The sequence below is a fragment of the Moschus berezovskii genome, chromosome 19, assembly GCF_049115385.1.
Source record: "Moschus berezovskii isolate FMDL1 chromosome 19, NW_MosBer_1.0, whole genome shotgun sequence".
Classification (NCBI taxonomy): Eukaryota; Metazoa; Chordata; class Mammalia; order Artiodactyla; family Moschidae; genus Moschus; species Moschus berezovskii.
The window spans coordinates 73,932,774-73,953,736 of record NC_142478.1 but is presented as its reverse complement, the minus strand read 5'-3'; the positions used below and the strand labels follow the sequence as shown (position 1 = coordinate 73,953,736).

The window sequence follows — 20,963 nt, the reverse complement described above, 5'->3', positions numbered from 1 at the left end:
CTGCAGTCACCATCCACAGTGATTTTGGAGCCCAAGAAAATAAAATCTGCCAGTGTTTCCACTTTTTTCCCTTGTATTTGCTGTGAGGTGAGGGGACCGGATGCCATGATCTTAGTTTAAATCAGCAGTTGTCACCCCAACCGCTTCCTTTCCTAAAGAGCTCGTCACACCTCCCATTCGAGTGTAACGTGTTGCTCGTCTGCCTGCTTCACCTCCTGGGACTTTGCTGCAGGTCTTGGTCTCTGAGGCCCCTACCGTGTCCCCAGGGCCCCGAGCAGTGCTGGGCTTCGAGTCTGATCAGGGACTATGTGTGTGGAGTGGATGGTGCTTGCTTCTTCTGGGGAAAGAGAGACCTGGGCCTGGGGGACAGGGGACCTGGTGTGACCGGTTTTCCTTCCCTCGGGAGAGGATCCAAGCGAGTGGACACAGGTTAGCGTGTCTTGCTTCCGTGTGGCAGGTGCGTCCTGTCTGTTTCGGTCATCTTGGCATTTCGGGGTTTCTGTGAACCCAGCCCCTCCCCTCCTGATACCCCATCCCATTAGTACAGAGGAGACGGCTTGGGGACTCTCTGGTCCTGAGATTCCTCTCCGCATGTGACTCCCCCCTCCTGGGGGGGCTGGGCACCATGTCTGGGGAGGGTGGAGGCACAGGACCCCCAGGTTTTCTGTTCCGGAGGGCGCAGCCTCTGGGCTCTGGCAGGGCCTTGGGAGCTGGAATGAGCTGGAATCTGGGCTGGGGGGGCTTCCCTAGTGGTAAAGAACCCGCCTGCCCATGCAGGAGGCATAAGAGAAGCGGATTCGATCCTCCCCTGGAAAAGGCCATGGCAACCCACTCCAGTATTCTTGACTGGAGAATCCCCTGGACAGAGGAGCCTGGTTGGCTACAGTCCCTGGGGTGGCAAGGAGTCGACACGACTGAAGCGACTTACCGTGCATGCACGCAGGGTCAGGGGTCAGGGCCGTGCTGCTTACCTGCTGGGTGACCTTGGCCAGGTCACACCTCCCACCCTGTGAAAGGAGAGCAGTCTTCCCAGACTCGGGCATCCGGGTCTTTACAGACCTGCCTGGAGCTTTGTCTCCACAGTGGCCGCTAGAGGGCGCTGTCCGCCGGGCCCTATGCGTGTGCACGATGCGCGCGGGTGCGCGTATGCGTGCGCATAGGTGGGGGGGCACGGTGCGGGGACACGGGTATGTGATCAGGAATGCAGCGTGGCCCGGCAGGTGAGGGTCGTGGCTCTGCTGTGTGGGTGACCACCCCCGAAACGTGGTGCATAGTGACTGCCTGGCTGGGCTGCTGAGCTCAGCCATCCTGCCCCCGGTCAGCTCCCGACAGGCCCAGCTCTAGGCCCCAGGTGTGGACCGAGGCCCCTAGGCCCTGGCCTGTGAGAGGGGACGTCGGTCTGGGGGCCTCACTCGGCTCCCGGAGGCCGGGCAGGCCCCTCTGGCATCGCATACCCTCGCATTCATGGTGGGTAAGCACTGGACACCATGCCTGTGGCCCCCGTGGGAGCTGCCTGCTTGGGGGGACCTGGAGCCTCAGCTACAGGCCTGTCACACCGGGGCTGCAGGTGGGACCCCACAGGCCCAGAGGAAGAAGACAGAAGCGAGGCCTGCAGGAACCCAGCAGGTCTGGCCCACTGAACGGACAGGAGCCTGGCCAGAGGCCTGCACAGGGTGGGGGGGCTGGGCCCTGTGGCCTTGACTGCAGACCCTGAGGGCTCCTCAGCTTAGAATGGCCAACACTGAGTCTTGGGGGTGCAGGTCAGGGGGCTTGAGCCTGTCCGAGTTGAGGGGGCACTCAGGGCCAAGGGCATCTGACTATCATGAGTGGGGGACAGCCCTGGGCCTTGAGTCCAGCAGCTGGGCTCACAGTGTGACCCTGGCGAGTCCCTTGCACCCTGTGGGCCTCCGTTTCTCCTGTGAAAGCTGGGTGGGTGGGCCCCGATCTCTAAGCCCTCCTTCCTGGTCCCTTGGTAACTCCCAGCCCCCACTGACTTCCGAGTCAGTCAGAGTAGCCAGGACCCCCGATGGACCTGCCAAGCCCAGACTCTGAAATCCGGGCCTGGTGGGTTGGGGGGCCAGGTCCTGATCCTGGAGGTCCTGGGGCTGGGAGCCTCCCCTCCAATCCCCCCCACATCAAGGCCAGACTGGGGTCCCTGGCCTCAGAAGCTGAGGAGCCAGAGGGACCCAATCCCCTTCTTTTGGCCCTGACTCTGGCGACCACTGACCGGGCCTCCTGTGTCCTGGCACAGCTCCACCCATGCCGACCGCACAGAGCCCGGCCCACAGCCTGCTGACCTCGAGGTGCCTTCACAGGCCCCGACCCCCAGCACTCATGGCCTCCCAGCGACCCCCGCCACACACACTCCCAGAGCAGCCTGGGGCCGAGGTCACAGCCTGGAGCTTTCTCTCCTTATCGGGGCTTCCAGGAGACAGAGCAACTGGAGGTGGAGGGGAGGGAGTGGTTGGGGGGCACCTTGAGGAGGGGCTTCCGGCCTGGTTCAGGCCCGGCGGGTGCTCCCAAGAACTGGGAAGAGGCCTCGGGGCCCCTCTCTGCCCCTCGCCTCAGAGCAGAGCAGGAGTCAGGTGGGACAGGGTGGGGGGCAGCGTCCTGGGCTGCTCCCTGTCCAGGGCCGTGCGGTCCCTTCCCTAGGACCCAGGGGCCCTCCTGGGCTCTGCGGGGTAGGCGGTTGTGTGTGCTGTCTTTCCGGAAGTAGGTCTGTAACTTGCACTCAAGGCCTTAGACAGCATGACCTTGACCTTCCGTACCCCCACCTGTCCGGGAGGGTCAACCCCAGTCCCTGGTGGGATTCCTGCCTGGGGATGGAGCCAGGTGTCTGCTGTGCGGGACGCTGGGGCTGGAGGGACCCAGCTGGTGTGAGAGCCGCAGGTTCACAAGCGTGGCAGCCGGGCCCCACAGCCGTGTGGGTGTGCTGTCAGCGATAAAGGGACAGTGTCTAGCCATCCGTCTGTCCCCTCGCTTAGTGTGTTAGCATCTATCTAGCACCTGTCCATGTGTCTGGCATCTGTCTGTGCGTCTGTCTATCTGCTGCCCATCATCGGCCTATCCCCCATCTGCCTACGATCTGTCATCCTTCTGATGTCCGCATGGAATGTGAGGTCCAGCCTGGAAGGACACACACGAGGTACACCCGGTGTGATCTCCAGGCTGTGCTGGGAACTTTCCTTCTTTATACTTTTTCCCTGTTTTGTTTGTGAAGAACCTGTGTACTTCTTTTTATAATCAGGGGGATATTAAGCTGCCTCCATTTTTGAAAACAAAGCCAATAGGAACAATGGCAGTGACAGGCCCTAGAGAAGGCCCTCGCTTGTCCCCAGTGCCAGTGGCCCTGCTCTGGGGGGCAGGTCTGCTCGGTGGTGACCGGCTGGGTATGCAGCTTTGGGGCAGGGGGCCTCCCGTCCACCGTGAACACAGTGCTGGACAGTGTGGGTGGGCGTCAGACACAGTGTTGAGAGAAGGAAGACACACACAGTCTAAACTTAAAAAATTTTTTTCTTTCCTATTGGAGCGTAGGAGACTAGCAACGTGTTCGTTTCAGGGGTGGGGAGTCATTGGAAGGACTGATGCTGAAGCTGAAACTCCAGTACTTTGGCCACCTCATGTGAAGAACTGACTCACTGGAAAAGACCCCGATGCTGGGAAAGACTGAGGGCAGGAGGAGAAGGGGACGGCAGAGGATGAGATGTGGCTGGATGGCATCACCGACTCAATGGACATGGGTTTGAGTGAACTCGGGGAGTTGGTGATGGACAGGGAGGCCTGGTGTGCCACAGTCTATGGGGTCGCAGAGTCGGACACGACTGAGCGACTGGACTGAAGTTTCAGATGTATCGCAAAGTGCTTCAGTTATGCATACACAAGTGTCTATTCTTTTTTCAAATTCTTTCCCATTTAGATTATTACAGAATATTGAGCAGAGTTTCCTGTAACACAGTCTAACTTTATATAAAGTCCAAAATCAGAAGAGGTTGAAACATAGTTGGTTTAAGGGCAAATCAGTTCAGTTCAGTCGCTCAGTCGTGTCCGACTCTCTGCGACCCCATGAATCACAGCACGCCAGGCCTCCCTGTCCATCACCAACTCCCGGAGTTCACTCAAACTCATGTCCATCGAGTCGGTGATGCCATCCAGCCATCTCATTCTCTGTCATCCCCTTCTCCTCCCGCCCCCAACATTTCCCAGCATCAGAGTCTTTTCCAGTGAGTCAACTTGTCGCATGAGGTGGCCAAAGTATTGCAGTTTCAATTTTAGCATCAGTCCTTCCAATGAACACCCAGGATTGATCTCCTCTAGAATGGCTTGAAGCTCAACATTCAGAAAACAAAGATCGTGGCATCTGGTCCCATCACTTCATGGGAAATAGATGGAAAAACAGTGGAAACAGTGTCAGACTTTGTTTTTTTGGGCTCCAAAATCACTGCAGATGCTGATTGCAGCCAGGAAATTAAAAGACGCTTACTCATTGGAAGGAAAGTTTTGACCAACCTTGATAGTATATTAAAAAGCAGAGACATTACTTTGCCAACAAAGGTCCGTCTAATCAAGGCTATGGTTTTTCCCTTGGTCATGTATGGATGTGAGAGTTGGACTGTGAAGAAAGCTGATCGCCGAAGAATTGATGCTTTTGAACTGTGGTGCTGGAGAAGACTCTTGAGAGTCCCTTGGACTGCAAGGAGATCCAACCAGTCCATTCTAAAGGAGATCAATCCTGGGTGTTCATTGGAAGGACTGATGCTAAAGCTGAAACTCCAATACTTTGGCCACCTCATGCGACGAGTTGACTCACTGGAAAAGACTCTGATGCTGGGAAGGGTTGGGGGCGGGAGGAGAAGGGGACGACCGAGAATGAGATGGCTGCATGGCATCACCGACTCTGTGGACATGAGTTTGAGTGAACTCCGGGAGTTGGTCATGGACAGGGAGGCCTGGCGTGCTGTGATTCATGGGGTCGCGGAGAGTCGGACACGACTATGTGACTGAACTGAACTGAACTGAGAATGGACTGGCTGGATCTCCTTGCAGTACAAGGGACTCTCAAGAGTCTTCTCCAGCACCAACAGAAGACATAAAACTCTAAGGAAAAGTAAAGAAACAGTGAATTTGGGGTTCCTGAGGGCCTGGCTGCATTCTGAGTCTGTGAAGTTAATTAATGGGAAATTTACATCACCTAGATCTCCCCATTTACAAAAAATTATTTTTGGCCACACCATATGGAATGTGGGATCATCTTGGTTCCCCAACCAGGGATCAAACCCACGGCCCCTGCAATGGAAGCAAAATCTCGACCACTGGACCACCAGGGGAGTCCCTGCTGCTGCTGCTGCTGCTAAGTCACTTGAGTCGTGTATTTACCATTTTGAAATGAGCATTCACAATGTGGTACAACCATCACCACCGTCATTCTTACTTTTTAAACTTTACAGATTCCTTTATTTATGATGTGGTTTTTACAGTTTACAATTAAAATAGGATTAAAATAGAAGACAACCCATCAAAACATTAGAGGCAGCGCTTCTGGGTGAGGTCCCTGGGGTGCGTGCTTTCCTCCTGTTTGTTTCTCTGTACTTTTCATGTTGTTTATGGTGAACAGTTGTTGTTTTAAAACCAAAGACCAGGACCCACACAGGCTATTTTAAGGGAAACTCAGAAAACAAACAAGGTGATTCTCCCTGGCGTGGGGCTCACACCAGAGCCCTTGCAGCTCAGCTGCATCCTGTTGCCTCCAGCTGGGTCTGGAGTTCGGGGGGTCGTGGAGGGCCCTGCACCGCTCTGCCAGGATGGCTCTGAGACAGGACACAGGTCTGTCACGGGCTTGGCAGTTCCCTTCCTGCATTATCTCCTCCGAATCACACTCATGTTTGATAAACTCAATTTCCCTCTGTTTGGGCCTCTCGGGTTGAGTTTTGTTAGCACAGCTCACGAACCAGAGAACAGCAGGTCCCCTGGGAGAGTGGGTGAGATGTTCTGCCACCAGTCACTACCTCTTCCTCTCTCAACTTGAAGCTAAGTCGGTTCAGTCGTGTCCGGTTATGTGCGACCCCGTGGACTGTAGCCCACCAGGCTCCTCTGTCTGTGAGACTTTCCAGGCAAGAACACTGACGTGGGTTGCCGTTTCCTTCTCCAGGGGGATCTTCCCGACCCAGGGATCGAGCCCACATCTCTTATGTCTCGGAAAACCAGCCGACGGGTGCTTCCCCACGAGTGCCGCCTGGGAAGCCCCTTTCAATGTTTAAGTTATTGGCAAAGTCCTCTTGTAACAACCTTGAGAGACAGATTTAGAAAGAAAGTTGAAATTCCTCACAATCCTACTGCTGAATCAGACAAGGTCTCCTGTGGTCCTTCTGCCGTGCCCTCGTCCTCGGGGGCGGGGGTGCCCCTGCTCCTGGGCAGGGAGGGTGCCAGGCTGGACTGAGCGCCTGTGTGCTTGGCTCTCTCCTGACCCACCGAGTCCTCCTGGGTGAGAGTTGAAGCTCTGTTTTTCCTTAATGAGGGTCTTGGATTAGATCAGTGAGAGAAGGGGCATCCCTGGTGGTCTGGTGGTTAAGATCTCGCCTTCCAGTGCAGGGGTTATGGGCTCAGTCCCTCGTTGAGGAGCTAAGATCACACGAACCTTGCAGCCAAAAAACCAGAACACAAACCAGAAGCGATATTGCAGCGAATTCAGTGAAGATTTTAAAAATGGTCCATGTGGAAAAAAAAAAATCTTTTAAAAAAGATCAGCGTGGCTAGCCCTCCACAGGCCATGGCCGCTTTTCTGCCCAAAGCTCTGGACCTGTCCCCACACAAAACAGATCTTCACAGACACACTTTGGGGTTTCTTGAACCCTCGGGTTAGTGTCCTGGAACACATCCAGGTCTCCGGGGTTCCTTGCTGCCGAGAGGCGGGACTGGGTCTCTTCTTTGGGACCCCAGATCCATCCCTGCACCGTTGGTGGGTGCTGTGCGAGCGCCTTCCCGAACCATCCCCCTAAACCCTCCCACAGCCCTGAGCGGTCACATGTCCACCTCCCAGAGGAGGACAGTCATCTGCCCAAGGTCACACACTTGGAAAAGGGTGGAGCCAGGACTGAAACCCAGGTCTGTCTCGGCTCCAAGCTCAGGCTCTTCCCACTGCAGCTGTGATCCAAGCCCAGGGTGGGGGTGCAGGGGTGTCAGCTCAACTCCCTTAAAGGTCCTCGCAGCGCTGAGTGTGCCTGAACAGTCTCTCGGATTTCTAAAGCATCTCCACGCATGTGTGTCCTTCCCGCCAGACTGTGAGGTGGACAGGGCAGGGGCTGAGGTCCTCTTGGCCTGCCAGGGGACGAGGCTTCGAGGCACTAAGGAAATGGCCAAAGTCACACCAGGTCAGGATCAGAGCTGGGTTTGGAACCTGGTGTTGAGTTCGGTCCCTTTCCACAGAGCGGCCAGGTGCTACGGCTCTGTGTTCTTCACGATCAGGACCTACCCACGTACTCAATTATCCATTCACCCATCTGAGTACTAACCTGCTCGTGCACCCTCAGGCCAGTCACTCATCTTCCCATCCATCCGCTCATCCAGCCATTGACACAGCCACCCTCATCCTTCATCTGTCCATCCAACCACATACATGCCCATCCGCCTACATACCCCCCAGTCGTTCACCTGCGATCCCATCCGTGCTCCCACCCAACTACACAAGCATGCACCCACCCACCCGTGCACCCACCCACCCGCCCTTCATGTCTTCCTTCCTTCCCTCCCACCCTGATTCAGACTCTTTACCGAGAGCCTTCAAGTGGGCAGGCACTGGGCTGGGGGTGAGACGCCCAGGGAGGGGGCTGCACCTCCTCCTTTGTGGTGAGGGTTGAGGAGTGGGAGCTGAGGCAGGAGACAGGCAGGCTGTGGACTTCCTGCCCATTTGGACTCGCAGTCACAGTGCCAGACTCACTGAATTGGGTTAAATACTCATATTTTTCTGGGGAGAAAGTGTAGAATGAACAGTTGAGTCGTGCTCATGTCACCTACAGGACTGCCAGCTGGCAGTGACTTTGTGTGTGTTGTGTTAGCTGCTCAGTTGTGTCCGGCTCTTTATGACTTCATGGACTGTCACCCGCCAGGCTCCACTGACCATGGAATTCTCCAGGCAAGAATCCTGGAGTGGGTAGCAGTTCTCTTCTCCAGGGGATCTTCCTGACCCTAGAATCGAACCTGAATCTCCCACATCGCAGGCAGGTTCTCTCTTGTCTGAGCCACCAGGGAAGCCCCTTAAGCGGAGGATCTAAACAGAGTGTTTAGGAGAGTCAGAAACAGAAAGGACCTCTCTGCAAGATCCTTCAGCTCCTGTAACTGCGATTAGAATGAACGAGCTCGATGTGAGTGCGTTGCCGGTAATTATTGCTGACTCGTTCTTTCATTCACTGAGCCAGGTACTCTGTGAAAGGGCACAGTCACCCCCTCTTCTGCTTGCCTCAGGATGGAGCTGTGAGGCGGCCTCTGACATTCCCAGCACCCACCAGATCAGACCCAGGGAGAGAGGTAATAGCTGAGGGGCACTGTCGCCTCCGTGGCAGAGAACTGTGAAAGGGCACAGTCACCTCCTCTTCTGCTTGCCTCAGGATGGAGCTGTGAGGCGGCCTCTAACATTCCCAGCATCCACCAGATCAGACCCAGGGAGAGAGGTAATAGCTGAGAGGCACTGTCGCCTCCGTGGCAGAGAAGTTTGCCAGCCTCGGTCTCCCCACCTACAGACTGTGCTTTCATCTACCACCTAATTCTTCCTGTCCGAGGAACTGGTTGAACACTCTTGAAGCTTATTCTGGTCTGCTTCAAAAAGTGCCTCTTTCCTTGATAAGTTCTGCCAATCCTGGACTTGGTCCCAGGCCAGTCTACTTTATTTGTGGGAAGGTTTTTTTTTTTTTTTTTTTAACTCTGCAGAAATTGCTTACACTTTTGGTGTGCAATCACTCACTCTTCTGTATTAAAAGCGGTTGCTTTTCTTTGTTTTTAAAGCTTTTTGGACGTGGACCGTTTCTAAAGTCTTTATTGAACTTGTTATAGCATCGTTTCTGTTTTATGTTCTGGTGTTCTGGCCATGAGGCATGGGGGTCTTAGCTACCCTACCAGGGGTCGAACCCACACCCCTGCACTGGACGGCAAGGTGCTAACCGTTGAACTACCAGAGAGCTTCTGAAAGGCAGCTCTTCTCCAGTCCCCTTTGCTCCCTGCCTGCTGGTAGGTATTCAGCACCCCTGCAATTCCTTCTGTCTGTTCTTAGGGGCTCAGTAGCCTTTCTGCCTGGGTGTGGAGCTGGGGTTGTAGAGAGTTTCGTGGATTTGGACATGACCTAAGACTTAGAGGTAAGACTCCATCTCAACGTTGTAATGACCTCTTTCCAAATAACCACTCCCCCTACCCTGGACCACTGATCAAGAGAGATGATTCTCTCTCTTATCATCAACGTGGTTGGTCCCAAACCTGAACCCGGCCTGTCATGGATGTAGCAGGTAAGCAATAAATATTTGCTGAATGTTAAGTGAATTGAAATAACACAAGTGAAAAAAAAAACACTTAAAAACACGTGTTTTTGTAATTACACAGTAATCATATAATCATTGTAGAAAAAAATCAGAAAAGTGGCAAAGGCCAGGTGAAAACCACCGTTCCCGGTACGTCCGCCCCCTGGGGTAGCCCCGGGTAAGAGGTGCGGACACGATTGGCGGTAGGTGCAGAGACACACGCTCACATATGCCGGGTCTTGTCTTGTGACGTCCTGGGGACGATGCTATTTTCACGATGCCGTTCAAACCTTCTGCCACACCATGTTTAGAGGGTCGTTCGTTGTAAATCAGTTCACTGCTTTGTTTTCTGGCGTTGAAAGCATCGCGTTCTTTGAGAAGTGAGAAGGTACAGGGGAGCCAAAGGAGGAAAATAGCCGCCGATCTTGCTGCCAGGGAGAGCTCAGTGTGTTGGCATGCATGCTTGCAGTCTTTCCTCTGGAACAGGCATGGCCTTTTCACAAAGGCGGGCTCAGACCAGACTGCCTCCCATCCCCCGTCCTTGTCCCCGTCCCCTACGGCCGTCCACCCATGGCACATCTCCAGGGCCCTTTGGGGCTGTGGACGTTAGGCCGTGTGGACGCATTGCTGGTGGGGACCCAGGAGGGGCACCGCGTTGTCCCTGTGTCCTGGGCTGGTGAGGAGCTCCCAGGAGCAGGGCTGCTGGGCCAGAGGGGAGTGTGTCCCCAGCCGTGGACAAGGGGATATTTCCTGCTGAAGGGCTGGACTGCGTCTCCCTGGGGCCCCTCGGAGTCACGGGCAGTGGGGAGGCCTCTGCTCACCCCCTGCCCACCCATGGCTCACTCTGCAGCCAGGCGGGCCCGGGGCTGAGACGCCGGGGCTGGAGCCCTCCTTGCTGTGCTGACTGGCTCCGTGACCCTGCCGTCCCCTCCCTGGGGCCCTGTGGGGCCACCACTGGCCAGTTCTGAGATCCCCTGGCGTCCGGCCCTCCAGGATCCCAGGACCCAGGATGGCAAGGATATTGAGGAGGCAGCTAAGGGGCGGCATCAAGCCCAGACCAGGACTGCGAGGAGGCGGGGTGGTGGGGGGCTCTGCGCCCCCACCTGCGAGCTGCACAAACATCCGACGTCAGCCCTGAAACTGGCCTGTCCCGCCGAGCGGGCCACACCTGGCACTGTTTGTCCCCCGTCCCACGCCCTGCCGACCACAGGCTCGGTTTCTCTTCCTCTTACGGCTCCCTGCTGTCACCCGGAGTTCTGGTTTCAGCCAGTGCAGGGTTAACTTTAGCCTGGGGATTCCCAGGGGCAGCCAGCTGCAGGCAGAGCCCCCACCCTACCCGCTCCCCTCCCTGCTCCCTCCTCCGGCCTCACTGCCCTTCAGGCCCAGGGCCTGGCCGCCCAGCTCCTTGATCCAGGAATCTAGCAGTCTTCCTTCTGCTTCTGGCCTGCAAGTCCCCCCACCCGCTTCTCCCCGAGCAGAGGGGAAGGCTGAGACCCAGAGAAGGGAAGCGTTTTGCCCAGGGTCACACAGCACGGCAGAGGCAGGCCCTGGACAAGGAGCCCAGGAGGGGACAGAGTGACTGGGGAGGGTGAGGGTCACCAGGTCCAAACACGTCACAGGCATCGTCTCCTTTAATCCCCAAGCCCCCCTGCAGGGGAGACTCACTAACCGCGCCCACTCCCACACCCCGCCCCAGCCCCTTGTACAGATGGAATGAGGGAACTGAACTTACAGAGGAAGACAAGTGGCCTCAGGTCAAGGCTGAGAAGGGCTGTGGGTGGGGGATGCCCCCTGCCACCCTGGGGTCTGGGCTCCTTCAGGCCCTTGGCCACCAGCTCCCGGCTCCTCCCAGCTATGAGGTAGGGGGTGGCCGGGGGATCCACCCTTGGGCCTCCCCTCTGCCCCCTGGGGCTGGGATGATGGAGGCAGAGATCACCCACGTGGTGTCCAGGGCCTGGCAGAGGGCAGCCCTCGTGGAGCCCCTGTGTGGCCTCGGCTTCCCACTCCTCAGAGAGGAGGCCCCAGGCTGGGAGGGGCCACCCCAGAGGCTGGCTCTGACCTGCTCACCGGGATGTTCGTCATCTGGGCCTCAGTTTCCTCCCTGTGAGATGGAGTGATGAGCCCGCTGGGAGCCTCCCGGAAGGCGTGAGTGGCTCCGCCTGGGAGCGTGTGTCGCACGTTTCAGAGGTGGTTCGGGACAGGGGGCTGCTCAGTGGCCTCAGGGTGCAGCTGCCTTCTGGACCCACAGGTCTGGTCAGGGCTCGGCCTTCGGGTCCTTTGAGCCCCGTCCCTGCCCCTCTGCTGGGTTCCCAGGCCTGGGACACCCGGGGCCTCTGTGCTCACCATGCATAGCACAGCGCCGTCCACCCTGGAGAACTCCTGCCAGCCCGTTGCCCAGGGGCCTCCCCAGGCCCCCTCCCAGCGCCCTCTGCTCGCCCCTCTCTGCCCTGGCATCCTGTCTCGATCTGAGTCTCCCTCCTCCCCAGGGCAGGGCCCAGCCACATGGCACCGCATGCAGGGATTTCTGGGTGGTGAGAAGGATAGCAGGCCAGGAGGGAGATGGGAGCCCGGGGTCTCTGAGGGGGAAGGGTGCTGCAGTGGGGGCCTGTGTGTACCAGCCGCGGGGTGCTCAGCCCCCACCTCTGTTTGCCTTTACTCATGCCAACCCCCCAGGAGGCCCCCCTTCCCTCTTCCCCTCAGTGCTGGGAGTCCAGCTCCTGGGCCCAGTTTTGGGGTGCCTGAAACTACTTCCGCTCCCAGAACCCCTTATCTGATCCCCCAGGACCCCAGAACCCCCCGGCTCTTGTCTTCCCCACTAATGTCTCCTGACAGAGGGGAGAAAAATTTCTTGACGGTGCCGTGGGCTCCGGGCTGGGCAGGGACGAGGCTCCCTGACTTAGCTTCACCCCCAGGGCCTGAGCTGGGCCCACAGGGGAGGGCAGGGTGCTGGGAGTGGACAGTGGTTGCTGAGCTGACCGAGCGTGGCCGGGGAGGGTGAGGGCCACGGTCCCCAGGCTCGCGGCGGGGGGGGCACCTGTCCCCACAGTGTCTGCCGGACACTGTCTGTCTGTGTCAGCTGACGTGGGGTTATGGCTGTGGACTTGCAGGCCTGGCCCCTGGCTTCCTGCGGCTGGGGGACCCCCTGGCAGCTTCCCCGAGAACAAGCTGGTGAAGTCCCGCCAGTGGAGGGATTTTTCTGTGTGTGTGTTTGGGGGTGGTCTCGGGAGACCGTGCTGGGCACTTGCTCCTCACCTTTCACTCCCATCAGGAGCGCGGAGCCCTGGACTGTCCCGCGACCTCTCTGACTGGAGCCAGACGGGGAGGCGAGGAGGGCAGGGGTCAGCAGGGAGGCCTGTAACTGGGGTGGGGTGGACAGTCTGCTCACTCGCAGCCAGGGGGGCAGCTGGCCTCCCCAGGCTGGCCCGTCTGTCCCAGCTCCTGCCCCCACTTTGCCCTCAGCATCTCGGCCGAGCACGGCGGGGGACGGGCTGGGCAGGGCACGGGGAGTCCTGTGTCCGCAGCCCCCTTCCTCCCCTGGTGAAACAGGCACCTTCCAGGTCTGACTTTGGCCTTGACTGTGCCGGGCCTGACTGGCCTGGGATGAGCAGCTGAGAGCCACATGCAGGCCGGGCCCCCAGGGAGGCCTCAGGGAGGCTTTCGGATGGATGGAGGGAAGGGTGATGGTTGGACGAATGGGTGGACAGATGGACGGATGAGTGGCCAGTCTGAGGCCCTGTCCCCTGGAGAAGGACCCTGCGGGGCCTCCTGGGGAACAGCTGTGCTTCGAGTCACCGCGTTGTTTCTCCACACGTGCCAGGGCTCCCAGGGCAGCGACTGTGAGGGTCCCCGCTTCTCTCCCCCTCCCCATTCTTGGCTCAGTCCCTCCCCACAAGGAGCCCCAAGTGAAGGGCGGCAGGGGAGGCGTGACCCACGGTGCCCCCAGCCAGTCCCAGCTCCTGTGTGTCCTGTGGCAGCCGCAGCTCTGAGCCCAGCACTTTGATGGGCTTAGACGGGCTCCTGGGGCCCTGAGAGGGGCCACGACCTCCACGATCCCAGACACAGGATCGTGGGACAGAAGATGCCACTTCTGATGGACGTGGTCTCAGGTAGCCAGGCCTGGACACAGAGGCCTGGGTGGCCTGGGTGCTGGGATACGGGTCCTTCTCCAGCTGGGCTGGTGGAAGCTTCCAGAACTGGAGCTACCTCTCCCCCAACACTGGGGAGAGGGAGGCACCTGCTGCCAGCACTGGGCCAGTCGGTCGGGGTTTCCTGGTTATTTCGGGCGTCAGGGCCTCTTAGTTTCGCCAGGCCAGCTGCGTGGGGGTGAGGGTGTGGGGCCTGTGGGGAGCCCGGGGGTGCTGGCCTGAGGCTGCTGGGCCCAAACAGCCCAATGCCAACTGTCAACCCCAGAGACCCGCAAACGTCCATTTTCCACCTGACCGTCCCTCCTGGGTCCCCAGGGAGAGAGGTTCCACTGTCATCACCAGCCCAGCTGCACAGAGGGCACCCTGGCCCCCAGCCCCCAACCCAGAATCAGGGCTGTCCCGGCCCCTGGCCACCTCCCGGCTCAGCTGGGGCCCCTGGGGAAGCCTGGCAGGGCCCCCAGCCATCCCCCGGCTGTTTCTCCAGGGCACCTCTAGCCCTCCGCAGGCTGTCCCCTGGCCCCGTCCCCAGTCAGGAGCCCCCAACAGGGCTGCCTTGCCATCACCGAAGTCCCTGCATGCAGTGGGCACTTAGGAAATCACTGCTGAGCCAGAGCTTTGCTCTGGGCCCTGGTCCAGCGGGCCTCACCCACTCACCCTGGTCCAGCGGGCCTCACCCACTCACCCTGGTCCACCCAGGCCTCACCCACTCGCCCTCGTCCACACTAGCGCTGGGCTGGCGGCCTGTGTGAGTAGAGATGCTGCGGGTGGCTCACAGGTGGTCTGGGGTCCCACGTCTCTCAGAGAGCTGCTCTCGGCCGGCCCACGGCAGCCTTTCTGTCCTCCTTAGGGAGCCCACCGGGGGTCTGGCCCAGGCTTCTCCCTCCTCCCCCGATGTGTCCCCAGGAGGCCGGGCGCTGGGCGGACAGGAGTTGCCCATCCTGGTGAGACCCGAGAGGGGGTGCAGGCGCTGGTGACCAGCGCAGTCCTGGGCAGGGGGTGCTCAGTGGACGCCAGCCCTGACGTCCCCAGGGGGTTAGAGGTCCCCAGGCCAGGAGCTGGGGAGCAGGAGGGACCTGGGGGAGCGTGATGTGGCCACAGGAAAGAGTGTCACCATGAGGGGGCGGCCTGTGTGGACGCACATGTTGGTGCCCTGGTGGGTCATGCTGACCGTCAGCTGCTCTTTCCTGGGAGTGGGCACAGGGCCCCTGATGGACCCAGCCCTGCCCCCCGGCCCCTGAGACATTCTCCCTGAGTCCTGCCAGGTTCCCCAGGGACAAGGGCAGGTTCCCATACAGGTGGACCTGTCACTGGGTGGGAAGCGGTGTAGGGTCGCGCCCAGGCCTCTCCCGGGTTGGGAGGGGGTGGGCTCACTCCAGGGGCTCCAGTCGAGGCCCACGGGGCCAGGAACCCCACGGCGGCCACACACTCGATGGGGCTGCACGGGGTCTGCCCGGCTGACGGCGGAGACTGGTCCTGGCCTTGGGCCCCACTGTTCAACCCATGAGAAGGAGTGTCAGTCACGTTCAGCCAACGGTTACCCTGCGCTCGGACACCCCAAGTTCATCATCCTCACTGGGCGTTTCCAGGATTGGAAGTCACTCAGTTGTGTCCGACTCTTTGGGACCCCATGGACTATATGGTCCTTGGAATTTTCCAGGCCAGAATACTGGAGTGGGTAGCCTTTCCGTTCAGGGGATCTTCCCAGCCTAGGGATTAAACCCAGGTCTCCTGCATGGCAGGCGGATTCTTTACCAGCTGAGCCACCAGGGAAGCTCACCCCACCCACTCTCCCTGCGCCCCCACTGTTAAAAAGCATGCCAGCTCTGTATACACAGTCTGAACTCAGGAAGCCTGACTCTTTCAGCTCCATTTTTCCTTCTCAAGATTGCTTTAGCTCTTTAGGATCTTTCTTGTTTCCCTGCAATTTGTAAAACTTTTTGTTCTAATTCTAATTCTGTGAAAAACACCGTTGGGAATCTGATAGGGGTTGTAGTGAATCTATAGCTTGCTTTGGGTAGTGCAGCCATGGTCATACTATTGATCCTTCTAATCCAAGAGCATGATGTCTCTGTGTGTGTGTCACCTTTGATTTCTATCATCAGCATTTCATAGTTTTCTGACTACAGTCTTTTGCCTCCTTAGGTAGACTTATCCCTAGGTCTTTTACTCTTTTTGATGAGATGGTAAATGGGATGGTTTCCTTAATTTCTCTTTCAGATCTTTCGTTGTCAGTCTATAGGGATGCAGGAGATTTCTGGGTGTTAATTTTGTGTCCTGCAACAAATTCGTTGATGAGCTCTGAGTTACCTGGTAGCATCTCGAGGATTTTCTGTGCACAAGTGTCATGCCATCTGCAAACAGTGACAGGTTTACTTCTTCTTTTCCAGTTTGGATTCCTTAATTTCTTTCTCTTCTCTGGTTGCCACGGCTCTGACCTTCAGGGCTGTGTTGAGTGAAAATGGAGTGAGTGGACATCCTTGTCTTGTTTCTGATCTTAGAGGAAATGCTTTCAGGTTCTCACCGTTGCGCATTTGCTGTGGGTTTGTCACTTATGTGCAGAATCTAAAAAAGTGGTATAAATGAACTTGTTTACAAAACAGAAATAGAGTCGCAGATGTAGTAAACAAACTTATGGCTACCAAGTGGCGGGGGGGGGGGTGATAAATTGTGAGATTGGGGCTGACGTGTGCACACTACTATATATGAAATAGGTAAGCAATGAGGACTTTCCATACTGCTCATGGGCTCTCAAGGCAAGAATAGCAAAGTGGTCTGCATTCCCTTCTCTAGTGGACGCTGGGAAAGATTGGGGGCAGGAGGAGAAGGGAACGGCAGAGGATGAGATGGTTGGATGAGTTTGAATAAGCTCCAAGAGTTGCTGATGGACAGGGGAACCTGGCGTGCTGCAGTCCACGGGGTTGCAAAGAGTCGGACACGACCGAGCTGAGCTGAAGAAGGGCCTACTTCTTAGCACAGGAAACTGCCCGATGCTCTGTAATGACCTATGTGGGAACAGAATCTGACGAAGAGTTGAATACATGTATATGCATGACCAACCCACTTTGCTGTACACCAGAAAAGAACACAGTACTGTAAATCAGCTGTACTCCCACACAACTTAATTTGACCAAATCACAGAATTGTCAAGCCACGGGCGTGAGCTGGGAACGTAGGGGAAATACAGGAGGCAAGTCTACCCTGGAGCCCCCACTGGGCCCGATGTTCTGGGGAGGCCGTCACTGGGAGACTCCTGGCCAAACAGGATTAGCTTTGCTGAGACCCCAGGTGACCAACTGGCTTTTCAGAAAAATAGGTCCAAAGGCCGACCCTGCCGGGACCCACTGCCTCTGTCATTTCACTGCACTTGTGTCCCCGAGACCCATGTGCACTCCCTCCGGGTGACCCCACAGAAGCAGGGGATCCCTGGCCACCCCAGGGGGCTGCGACCCCTCGAAGCCTCTCAAAGGCTCCTGCCCGGCAGTGTCAGCCTGGCCCATGGGTGCTGGTGGGTGATGCTCCTGTGTGTGCCCCCAGGGGCCCTGGAGACCTGGCTGGGTCCTCCCACGCATCCTGCTCAGGAGCTGCAGGGAGGAGGCCGACGATGCCCCGTCACGGCCGCAGACGGGCCGGGGACCCTGGACCTGACCAGGCGGATGACAGCGCGCTTTGAGAGATGCGGACTTCATCTCTCTGTGTCCTGTGTCACTGACCCAGAGGGCAGGGCTGCTATAACTTCAAAGAGGCCGGAAACCTGGGTTTAGACCTTTGTGATGGGTGTGAGGGTCTGTGTTTCCCGCCAGACACAGGGACCCTGCCCCTCCCTGTGGCTGCTGGGCTCGAACACTGTGGGGTGAAGGAGATGTGTGCCCTGCCCAGGTTTGGCCAGGCTGCGCTCTCTGCTCGACTCGCAGGGGGTTGGGCAGCCTGGAGAGTCACCCAGCTCAGCGCAGTAGAAGCTCCTGGGCCTCCCCTAGGGCCCCAGCAGTCCCCTCCCCTTACCCTCTCCCCACCCCCCACCGCCCACAGGCAGAGGCTATTCTAGGCTCTGCTTTTGGGCAGTGGAGGAAATCACAACCCCCTCCCCCACCCAACTCAATCGCCTCTCGCAGCCTCGGCTTCAGCAAGCAAGCCCAGAACCAAGGGAGCTGCCCCGCGTGGCTCAGCGAGGCAGGGCAGGCCAGGCCAAGCCCCCTCTTCTGACCTGACCCTGTTCTGTTTCTCCAGGGGCCATGAGCTGGGGCCGCCCAACCCAGTGCTCTGGGGCCTTCAGTCCGCAGAGGCGGCGCCAGAGCTCGGCTGAGCAGGGCAAGCCTGGTGTATTTGAACTTGATCAATGTGTCTTCTGTCAACTTAGGAAAAAAAGCACAGCGTGAGAGTTGCAAGTTCCATCTGGGACAATATGAGGACTCAGCCCAGGAGACAGCCCCTCAGATAGCTCTGAGAAAGTGCCCCGAAGATTCAGGGGGAGAAAGGTCAGTATATATGTGTGATTTTGGTGAAGGGGAAAGACATGCAGCCCAGCACCTATCTTTCCAGAAGATTCCTACTAGTCTTGTGACGCTTTTGCTAGGCACAAGGAACAATCATCCGCAGGGAGAATTTCGGTGCTTTTCTAGATGTGAGGACGTACAGGAACTGGACTCGTAACGTCAGCTCCTGAGAACGCCTAGCTCTCTGAAGGCCTGTGCTGCCAGTGCCCCCACCCGCTCCCAGCACAGAGGGCCTCCTCTGTGCTCTCCAGCCTGAACTCCTTCCAGCGGGTGTTGGCGGTCAGCCGCTGCAGCGGCGCACGCTCTAATCCTTGTCGAGGCAGATGGCGAGCGCCCGTGGCAAGTGCCAGTCTGCAGCTGACACCTCTGAAGTGGGCAGCGGCAGCCCTGACGGACTTGGAGTCTCCCTGAGGGGCGAGGTGGGGGCAGAGGTCAAAGGGCAAAGGAGAGAGGCTAGAAGCTGCTGCGGCTTTGAAGCCGAGGGGCAGGGCTGAGCCGAGGACCAGGCTCGTCTGGATGCTGGCAGTTCTCGGTTCACGGTTCACGATGCTGAAGCCTAGCTTGAAGGGTTCTGAGGTTAGCCTTACTGGCATGCGTACAGTTGTATGACAGTTTGAACAGTCTTCGGCGTTGCCCTTCTTTGGGATTGGACACTGACGCTGATCAATCCAATGGAAACTGACCATTTCCAGTCTTATGGCCTCTGCTGAGTTTTGCAAATTTGCTGACAGACTGAGTGCAGCAATATGGCCTTCCCTGTGGCTCAGCTGGTAAAGAATCCGCCTGCAGCGTGGGAGGCCTGGGTTCGAAAGATCCCCTGGAGAAGGGAAAGGCTGCCCACTCCAGTATTCTGGCCTAGAGAATTCCATGGACTGTATAGTCCATGGGGTTGCAAAGAGTCGGACACGACTGAGAGACTTCCGCTTCTCGAGTGCAGCACTTTAAAAGCATCATCTGTGAGGATTTTTAAATAGCTCAGCTGAAATTCTGTCACCTCCACTAGCTTTGTTCATAGTAATGCTTCCTACAACTTCAAGCAGTGTGTGAACCGAGAACTTCCAGACGTACAAGCTGGATTTAGAAAAAGCAGAGGAACCAGAGATCAAATTGCCAACATCCATTGGATCATAGAGAAAGCAAGGGAATTCCAAAAGGACATAATTTAGAACTTCTGCTTCATTGACTACGCCAAAGCCTTTGACTGTGTGGGTCACGACAAACTGTAGAAAATTCTTAAAGAGATGGGAGCACTGGGCCATCTTACCTGCCTTCTGAGAAACCTGTGTGCAGGTCAAGATGCAACAGTTAGAACCGGACGTGTAACAATGGACTGGTCCAAACTGGGAAAGGAGTATGTCAAGGCTGTACCTTGTCACCCTGCTTATTTAACTGCTATGCAGAGCACATCATGTGACATTCTGGGCTGAATGAAGCAGAAGCCGGAAAAAATCCTGGGAGAAATATCAATAACCTTAGGTATGCAGATGACACCACTTTAATGGCAGAAGGTGAAGCGGAACTAAAGAGCCTCTTCATGAGGGTGAAGAAGGAGAGTGAAAAAACTGGCTTAAAACCTAACATTCAAAAATCCACGATCATGGCATCCGGTCCCCTCAGTTCAGGTCAGGTCAGTTGCTCAGTCGTGTCCGACTCTCCGCGACCCCATGAACCACAGCACGCCAGGCCTCCCTGTCCATCACCAACTCCCGGAGTTCACTCAAACTCATGTCCACAGAGTCGGTGATGCCATCCAGCCATCTCATTCTCTGTCGTCCCCTTCTCCTCCCGCCCCCAGTCCGTCCCAGCATCAGACTCTTTTCCAGTGAGTCAGCTCTTCGTATGAGGTGGCCAAAGTATCCAGTCCCATCACTTCATGACAAATAGAAGGGGAGAAAGTGGAAGCAGTGACAGATTTTTTTAGGGGGGCTCCAAAATCACTGTGGCCAGTGACTGCAGCCTTGAAATTAAAAGACGCTTACCTGTGAAAGGAAAGCTATAACAAACCCAGACAGTGTATTAAAAAGCAGAGACATCACTTTGCTGACAAAGATCAGTGTAATCAACGCCATGGTTTTTCCGGTGGTCATCTATGGATGTGAGAGCCGGACCATAAAGAAGGCTGAGCACCAAAGAATTGATACTTTCAAGTTGTGATGTTGGAGAAGACTCTTGAGAGTCCCTTGGATAGCAAGGAGATCAAGCCAGTCAGTCCTAAAGGAACTCAATCCTGAATATTCATTGGAAGGACTGAAGCTGAAGCTCCAATTCTTTGGCCACCTGATGCAAAGAACTCACTCATTGGAAAAAGACCCTGATGCTGAGAAAGATTGAGGGCAGGAGGGGAAGGGGACGACAGAGGATGAGATGGTTGGATGGCATCACCGACTCGATGGACATGAGTTTGAGCAAACTCCAGGAGATGGTGAAGGACAGAGGGCCTGTCCTGCTGCAGTTCATGGGGTCGCAAAGAGTCGGACACGACTTAGCGACTAAACAACAACAGAGGCTGGAAAAGACCCCCGGGGGGAGGTCAGTCTGAGATACCTCGAGTCTCTCCTGAAAGACTCATTTTGTACTTCTGCCCCAGGACCTGTAAGAATAAATGTGTGCTGATTGCTTAAAGCCTCTGTGTTTGGGTGATTCATTATAACCACTAATGCAAGAGCCAAGGGACAGAGGCCCCAAGGGACACCCCGGGCCCTGACTGCAGCCTACCTTTCTAACCCCCAAGTGCAGCGGGAGGGGGGCACTGCCCAGGGTCCCAGCATGAAGGGCTTGTTTGGGGCTCATCACACCCCTCATCATCAGAGTCCTTGGAGCCCCCAGACCCT

General features: G+C 57.0%; 1 protein-coding gene and 1 long non-coding RNA gene across 8 annotated transcripts; one reads left to right on the top strand and one right to left on the bottom strand.

Moving 5' to 3' along the window:
• The first annotated feature begins 81 nt into the window (after nt 1-81).
• On the top strand, nt 82-20,754 carry LOC148774925 (uncharacterized). 3 transcript variants are annotated; one of them, XR_016035378.1, is made up of 3 exons: nt 296-429; nt 9,257-9,338; nt 17,997-20,754. It is a non-coding gene; the product is annotated as an uncharacterized LOC148774925 (long non-coding RNA). The 3 variants fall into 3 exon arrangements; XR_016035379.1 differs by lacking the exon at nt 9,257-9,338 and having other exon boundaries at nt 82-429; XR_016035380.1 differs by lacking the exon at nt 9,257-9,338 and having other exon boundaries at nt 326-457.
• Nucleotides 9,371-18,000, bottom strand: LOC148774926 (uncharacterized). Of its 5 annotated transcripts, none has more exons than XM_088828355.1 (3): nt 11,841-18,000; nt 11,230-11,733; nt 9,406-9,974 (listed from the first exon to the last, which is right to left on the bottom strand). In XM_088828355.1, the coding sequence occupies exon 1, from the start codon at nt 13,363-13,365 to the stop codon at nt 12,400-12,402; it is 966 nt and encodes a 321-aa protein (XP_088684481.1). In that variant the 5' UTR covers nt 13,366-18,000; the 3' UTR covers nt 9,406-9,974; nt 11,230-11,733; nt 11,841-12,399. The 5 variants fall into 5 exon arrangements, 4 of the variants coding, with proteins under 4 accessions (XP_088684483.1, XP_088684482.1, XP_088684481.1 ...); XR_016035375.1 differs by having other exon boundaries at nt 9,419-9,974; nt 11,230-12,855; nt 15,950-18,000; XM_088828357.1 differs by having other exon boundaries at nt 9,371-9,974; nt 11,565-18,000.
• Nucleotides 20,755-20,963: the final 209 nt, after the last annotated feature.